This window comes from Salminus brasiliensis, chromosome 12, assembly GCF_030463535.1.
Source record: "Salminus brasiliensis chromosome 12, fSalBra1.hap2, whole genome shotgun sequence".
NCBI lineage: Eukaryota > Metazoa > Chordata > Actinopteri > Characiformes > Bryconidae > Salminus > Salminus brasiliensis.
In genome coordinates, this window is record NC_132889.1 from 466027 (window position 1) to 474469 (window position 8443).

Here is an 8443-nt window from a genome sequence, read left to right on the forward strand (position 1 = left end):
GATGATCACCACCCCAACTCACCCCAACAGTACTGGATGGAGCTCGTCTATCATTTATTCATTATATTTATATATTTTTATTTTTAGATGTGTATATTTGTGACGTGTATTACAATTTGGGATTAATTATTAATATAATAAAATAAGGGCACATATATTCCATTGTGTTTTACAGTGTTTGATAATAAATTACACGCGTTAAAAAATGCGCAGATCTACAAACGCTGAACCTCGGAGATGGTTTGTAGCTCTGCCGTCTCTGCGGCTCTCGGCTGCCCCCTGCAGGCGCGTTATTGTTACTGTCCCGTTCTGTTCTGTTGTGTTGCGGTCGAACGACGTTGCCGGAGATTTTGTACCGTTCGGACTCTTAATGTCATAAAACCATGGCTGGTATTAAAGGTGAGGAATGGTCCCTTTCACTGCACACGACCTTACATTTCAGAGCGGAGTCAAAGAAGTGCGTAGTTGCTGTACAGCGCTGCGGCTGCGGCTGCGGCTAGGCAGCTTTAGCTGTAGCACGGCAGGCTAGGGGGCTTGGTTTGGTTCTTTATTTGGGTCTTTATAGGACATGAAATCACCTTATTTAACACGTGTTTTACCTTTGTAATACGTTGTCGATATTATTATTGATTCAACACCAGAATACGGTGCTTTACTCATCGTCGCACTGGTATTTCTCCGGTCCACCTTAAATGCTGCAGCGCGTCCGTTGAGGCGGTTCCGGCGTCACTGTGTAACTCCTGCAGCATTTAAGGTGGACCGGGAACTTGGGCTATTAAGCCAAGTTAAGCCTCGTCATGAGGATGGGGTTTAGACTGCAGGGATGTGAGGGTTTGTTAGTATTAGATTTTGAGCTCATCTACTTTAAACACCCGTTTTGTGTCTAAATAGTCCACCAAGCTACACAGACTGAGGGGCTGCAGGGTGCAGCTAGGTGGTGCAGCTAGGTGGTGCAGCAGGTAAACATGGGCAGTGTTAGGAAATGCAGAACTGCATCAGGACATTTACCATCATCTTCTTGTGATTGTAGTTTAGGTGTTGGTGTATTACTGTGCCTTTAATAGTCTGCCACCATCCCTGTGGTTCCTGCGGGGTCAGATCATATGACTGATCATGTGAGAGCTTTCTCAGCAAGCCTTGGGCACAGTGTGATATTGATAATTTAATACGTAGTGGGAATGCACAGTGATCTCAGCATCAGCAGGGCTGGCGATAAGGTAAAAAGACTATACCACGATACATGTAGTCACAGACTCTTATAAACTACTATTCAGATCCTCTCCTGTACTGAACACAGTGATTTATACCCAACATCTGCTGCTCTTCATCTAATTAACCCAGTCTAATGAACCCTGCAGCTGATCAGTAGATGTTTAGAGAAGCAGATTATCACCATAACAACATTTATCACCATACGATAAACTATGGTCATATTGCCCAGCTCTAATATCAGCAGATACACCGGCATGCGACGATATCTGCTCCTTCATTAGTTTCTTCTGGTCGTGGTGTATTTAACTTTTATCAGGAAAGATCAGGTGATGCAAATTTTTAAGCTTTTAATGCTCCTCAAACCTCATCCCAACAATCAGCAGCCATGGGCTCCTCTAAGCAGCTGCTGAGCGCTCTGACCATCACCATAACTGATGCCCACAGAGCAGGAGAAGATTTAAGAAGATAGCAGAGTGTTGAGGTGTTTCCCTCTTTGACTGCAAAAGAGCTTCAGGAAGATTGATCAGACTCTGGAGAGGTGGAGCACTGTTCTGCTCATCATCTGTTCATCATCAGACGTTTTCAAAGGAATGTCTAAACTGAGCCTGACGCGTCCTGTGGGCTGATGATAAAGCTAAGGCAGAACGTTTTTGCCACAATAAGTGAAGGTATGTTTGGTGCAGAATTCCATGAGAAGAACACCCCTCCAACTGTCACGCACAAGGGTAACCCGTCATGCTTTGGGCTTGTGCTGCAGCCAGTGGCACAGAGAACCTCTTATAATAATGTATTCAGTAAAATCACACAGAACTTCTGGGAGCAACCAGCAAATCTCAAAAAACTGAAGATGAAAAGAGGAGGAGCGTCTTCAGCAGAATAGTAATGATCCTAAACACACCTCAGCATCCACAGTGGACTACCTCCAGAGAAGCAAGCTGAGGGTTTCATCTGTGGATGGACCTCAAAAGAGCAGAGCAGCAAGAAGACCCAAGAACCTCCCAGAACTGGAAGGTTTCTGATAAACTGGTAAACTTCCCACACTGAAGCTCCCAGAGATCCAGTGTCGTTCAGAGATCAGTTTAAGTCCTGACCTCTGTGTCGCACGACTGTACCTATATTGAGACGTTCCTGAAGGCCTCGATTAGCTGGATTAGGTGCGCTAGATTAAGGTTAGGAGTTAATTCTGTACAGAATAGATCTCCAGGTGCAGAACTGCTGTAGTATTGATGAGATACCTGGGTGTTATTTAAAAACTATTAGAAATAATCTCAGCTCCACGCAGGACTGGCCATCATCAGTTTTCTTTAAATGATCAACCACAAGAACATCCCAGCATGACGGTCTGACGGACTGACGGACTGACGGGCTGACGGTCACTGTTTCCTCTGTTCTGTTTCCAGCACTGATCAGCCTTTCCTTCGGTGGAGCCATCGGCCTCATGTTCCTGATGCTTGGGTGTGCCCTGCCTGTCTATAAGTGAGTGATCTGTAGAACACATTCCTACTGTTATTGGAGTCTCACAGAATTGCACATTTATAAACGTAAAAGATTCATTCATCATTTATTTTACTCAACCGCTTTCCAACATCTCAATATTCTTTAAAAAAAAATTCAGTAAATGTACATGGATTCTGCTATGATTGGCTGGAGGGGTATAAAGCCCCTCAGCATTGGGCTGTGGGGTTCTCTGGAGTGATGACGGAGCTCCATCCAGTACTTTTGGGTTGAGTTGAAGTGTCACAACTAATCCCCCAACTTGACCTCACTGATGCTCTCGCTCTCAGTGTGGCTAAATGCAATCAAACCCTACTCACAGCAATGTTCTAATATCTACTTGAATGTCTTCTCAGAAGAGTAGAGGCTGTAACTGCAGTAAAGGGGGGCGGGAGACTCCCAGTGAATCCCATTGACTTCGGGAGAAACCCAGGAGGAGTAGATGTCTACAAACTTTTGGACAGATCTGTATCTAAGTAGTTAAATTGGTCAGAATGGCAAAGAGCTGCTGTTGCTTATTATTGTGTGTGTGTGTGTGTGTGTGTGTGTGTGTGTGTGTGTGTGTGTGTGTGTCCCTAGTGAATACTGGCCTCTCTTTCTGCTGTTCTTCTACGTCCTGTCTCCCATCCCTTACTGCATCTCTCGGCGGGTGGTGGACGACACTGACTCGGCCAGCAACGCTTGCAAGGAGCTGGCCATATTTCTGACCACAGGGATCGTGGTGTCTGCCTTTGGGCTGCCCATCATATTTGCACGTGCTGATGTGGTAAATGCTTCTTTCTGAAAACCATAGCAACCACCTGGGATACCATAGCAACTGCCTAGCAACCACTAAGCAACACCATAGCAACCTCGCAACACTATAGCATCCACAAATGAACCATCTAGGCTATCATAGCAAACACTTAGTAACACCATAGCAACCATGTTTTGCAACACTATAGCACCCCAATCAAGCACTTAGTAACCACCTAGGCTATTATAGTAAACACCATAGCAACCATGTGGGATACCATATCAACCTCTTTGGACGCCATAGCAACCACCTAAAATATCATAGCAACTGTCTTGCAACACTATAGCCAGCAAGCAACCACTTAGTAACCACTGAGGCTATTATAGCAAACACTTAGTAACACTATGTGGGATACAATCATCTAGCAACCAGCTAGCAACACTATAGCAACCACATTTGATACCATAACAACAACATAGCAAAAACAGTGTCACCCTATAGTTTTCAGCAGTAGTCTGTAAGTCAAAAACCACCTAAGCAGTGCAACTGTTCTGCGCATTCTTCAGGAAATACACTTTTCTAGTTTAATAATATTTTATTATTATTATTTTTACATATTATTAGTATTATTATTGTTATTATTATTATTATTAGTAGTAGTAGGCAGTTCGGTGTTAAACTACATTCCTGTATCTGTCCATCAGCTTCTCCCCCACAAGGAAAGGCCTAATTTTGAAAGCATCATCATCATCATCATCATCGCCAATGTCTGATTGATTATATCATCATATATCGAACAGGCCTAGACTTGTCCCAGTGTACCAGTGAGAAACAACACTGTCTCGTTAATGAGGACAACAATGCTTTTTGGAAATCTAAAATTAAGCTTTAATTACCATAATTAACATATTCATTATTAAATACTAAAATATCACACCAGCGGCTCCGTGAATTGATGCTGTTTTAAATTCCAGTAATCCGAACATTCAGAGTTTGTGTTCTACTGTGTTTGTAGCTCCTCTTCCCCTCAGCCCTGGCAGATGGACTGGGTCTTTAGCGTCATCTGTTGACTCAATAATTCATGTTTGTGTGTGCAGATTGCGTGGGGAGCATGTGCTCTCGTCCTGACGGGCAACATCGTCATCTTCGGCACCATCCTGGGCTTCTTCCTCGTCTTCGGATCAAACGATGACTTCAGCTGGCAGCAGTGGTAAACTGGGAGCGCGACTGGGAGCGACGTCTGAACTGTTTTTATGACGATATACATTCTTACTATGACTATTGTTGTTGTTATTGTTGTTGTCTTTATTATTTATAGCGACCGCCCATACATATTGACAGGAAGTGCAATAATTTGTTGCTGGGATCAGTCTGACCTCAGAAAGCTGTTTTTTTCCCTTTATTTCTTTATTTCGTTCTTTTCTGTTCCTCCATTTGTGCATAAGCTTCCCTCCTAGGCTGTTCCAGTGGCCAATCAGAGGCACGAGTAGTGCTCCCCTTCATAGCTGCATCTGCTGAATGTATAGTGGCATTAAAAAAATAAGCTAACATGGCTTTTGTGACCTGAAACACAAAAGCTGCTCCGCTTACAGATATGAAGGATTTGAGAGGAGCTGAGAGAGTTAAAGGAGCTCATTGGATTATTACGGCTCAACTAGTTGAGTTAAAGGGGTAGTTCAGGGAAAATTCCCCAGTTTTATCCCTTATATGAGACAGTCCGTATGCCTAAACCTGTTTGGTGTCCGAAGTTTGCTTCCTTAGTTTTGCACTGGAGATATGAGGCTAATGTAGCTGTCAGGTAAAGGATGCATAAAAAGCTCATGCATGTCTGAATCATCATCATCATCATCATTATCAGCCTCTCCTCAAATCCGTATCATGTTCCTGAAAGACACTTCTTCAGAAAATCCTTCTGTAATTCAGTGTTTCAGAACACACTCAGAGCTGGGGTTTGGTGCTAAATGTTCACTCTGATCTCTGTACAGTGGAGGTGAATGGAACCAGGCATCGGTCGCCATGACTACAACACAGATACAGCCCTTAATGTATTTCCTATTCAAACCCACCAGTGAAGCTACACAAGTTTTATTTGGGATGATGATGATGATGATGATGATGAAGGTAAAATAGTGAATAGAGAATCTGAACTAATGCAGTTCTCTTTAGGGACTACTTTCTGTAGCCGCACTACACCCTGCAGCATGTATCCCTCCACCATTTTAATGATCTGATTTTAAAAGCAGGTTCTAGAGCCGAACTCTTCTCAGAACTCTGGTAGAACAGTGTCACAGGCATCAGGCAGCGTCTTCATCACCATTAGGTGAAGAACTTTCTGTGAGGAGCTTTTATTAGAGCTTCAGACGTCTGCTTCCCTTCACCTCCACTGTAGAACCACAGCTCTGACTGGAGGAGCTTATCCAGAACCTCCACTGTAGAACAGCTCTGACTGGGGGAGCTTATCTAGAACCTCCATTGTAGAACAGCTCTGACTGGGGGAGCTTATCTAGAACCTCCTCTGTAGAACAGCTCTGACTGGGGGAGGTTTCTCACTCTAATTAATCTGTTAATTATGAGCTACGTTAGCCGTGCAGGTGCGGTTTGAATCTAAAGAAACTCATGGCTGAGGAGCTGCCGCTGCTGTTCTGTGGAGCAGATCGGTTCCGTATCGGTGGAGTTCCTGTTACTGGTGGCTGAACCGCCTCTTTAAAAGCTCAGTGTTTAGACGTGTGTGTGTGTGTGTGTGTGTGTGTGTGTGTGTGTGTGTGTGTGTGTGAGTGTGAGGGTTCAGGGTTCCTAATTTATTATAGTCGATTGCACTGTCTGCTGTCTCGCACCATGAGACGATTCTACTGTTTAGGATCTGAAGCTCGACCGGACCTCTTCAGGTTCCACCAAGGATGTTTTGAGTGATGCCGTAGAACAGTGTTTCTCAGCCGTGGTTCTGAGGAACCGTGCCCTGCACCAAACACACCCGATTCAGCTAATCAGCTCATTAACAAGCCTTTTAGAGTCCCACTAAAATGTTCAGGGTTCCTCCAGAACCAGGGTTGGGGAACACTGCCGTAGAAGAACCGCTTTTGGGTTCCAAACCAAGCACCAACCACATCTGAAAAAAGATTTGTGTGATATAAAGATTTTGAGGAGGCCTTTAACTTTAGCAAGGTTCTTCACACACTCACAGGTTCTTCAGTGAATCATATTTGAAAGAGGTGTTCTCTACAAATGTAGGGGGTGTACATAGAACTGTTACATTGTTTGGAAGTTCTTTAAACTTGTAAAGGGTCTTTACACTCACAGATTTCTGATTCTTCAGTGAACCGTGTGTGAAAGAGGTGTGAGTATTGAGAACCATTTAAAGAACCTCATACCTCTGAATAAATGCAATAGAACGTTTACATTGTGTGGAGGTTCTTTAAACTTTAAGAAGGTTCTTCACACTTGCAGATCTCATGACTGAAAAAGAATGTGACTGCAGAGGAACATGCTTTAAAGAACCTCCAATTTAGAGGTTCTTTTTTAGACCCTTTTCTCCTAATCACATTCCAATGAAACATTTATTTTAGGAACCTAAAGTGCTTCTGCTGTGGCATCACATAACCCCCCCCCCCCCTCCCCCCCCGGGGGAGAACCCCTTGTGTTGAGTGCTGGTTCTGATGCCGGTGCTGTGTTTATACAGGGATTTCAGTGGGGTTCTGCGCACTGGTGTACACTCTACACATCTAGTGCGAGGTCTGGTTCTCTCTCCGCGTTCTCCTACTGTAGACGAGTCGTTTTGTCCTGAGCCGGAAGCGAGAACATCAGGTCTCTGAAGGTTCCACTATGGAAGCAGAAGCACTGTTTTCTGTTACATGTTCTCTTCATCTCTTTCTGTCTGGTCTTGATTATTTATTGGGTTCTCCAGCAGCGTAGCGCTCGGGTAGAGTTGAGCACAACTGATTGTAAGTGGCTAAATTATTTGAGCGTGTTTGAGCGTATTTGTCGTGCGGCCGTTCCGCTGTATAAAGGCACACTACAAGCTTGTCGTTCTAGATAACCCAGTTTTAGATCTCTTCTATCCACCATGGGCAAAGTCACATTTAACCCAGTAACAGCTAGAACATGAGGTGGAAAGCCCTTGACTGTGTATGATAGGAATGCATCCACTGACCCACGCTGCTCTTTGTGCCGATCCAGGCTGTGGTCAGTTCGGTTCAGTCCCGTTGGAGAACCTTCAGGTGTGTGAAGGAGGTACAGGATGATTCCACCCCCTGAGCTTCATCCAGAGGACTAAAATTGAATACTTGATTAAACCACAGCACGTGTTTAACCAGAAGCTTTTGTGTACGCAATTTAGAACCAAGTATCTAGTACTGAAAAAACATGGTGGTCTTTTTTTTTCCTTTTCTTCTTTTTTTTTTAATAAATGCCATTTTTTGAACAAATCCTGGACGTTCCTGATTCTGTCTTATGAATTTGTATTTTTCAGACATGTAATGAAACTGGTCTGTATCCATAACACACAACACTGTGTCTAGAACCCAACAGAACAATAGAGAGTTCACACAGGGTTCACCACCTCTACACTCTCTAAACAACGAGCGTCAGTGAATTTAACCCTTTAACCAGGCAAAGAACTATTTGAGCATCCGAGTGATTCCTTAAGTGGTTCTATATATTTTTTTAATCTAAAGAACCTCTGAAGAACATTTATTTCTTGCACTAACAGTGGAACTCTGTTGGGTGCTACAGCATTTGTTCTATAAAAGAACCATCTACAAGATTGGCATTGGCCAATCATCTAGCAATCCAGAACCATCTACATAGAACCACTGTCTTTACTAAAGGAGTGTACTAGAGTGTTTAGGACAGTAGTATGTGGTACTGGACAAAAACAAGTGGTAGAACCCTTATTGGTGCTACATCAAATAATTTGTTCTGTAAAGAGACCTAGAGAAGAACCACTTAAGCATAAACAGTGTTCTTTCGATTTGTCATGGTTCTCTTTAGAACCACTGCCTTTAC

General features: G+C 43.5%; 1 protein-coding gene across 1 annotated transcript; it reads left to right on the plus strand.

Moving 5' to 3' along the window:
• The first annotated feature begins 299 nt into the window (after window positions 1-299).
• Window positions 300-6451, plus strand: leprotl1 (leptin receptor overlapping transcript like 1). Its single transcript, XM_072693271.1, has 4 exons — window positions 300-399; window positions 2613-2688; window positions 3286-3472; window positions 4540-6451. The coding sequence occupies exons 1-4, from the start codon at window positions 384-386 to the stop codon at window positions 4654-4656; spliced, it is 396 nt and encodes a 131-aa protein (XP_072549372.1). The 5' UTR covers window positions 300-383; the 3' UTR covers window positions 4657-6451.
• Window positions 6452-8443: the final 1992 nt, after the last annotated feature.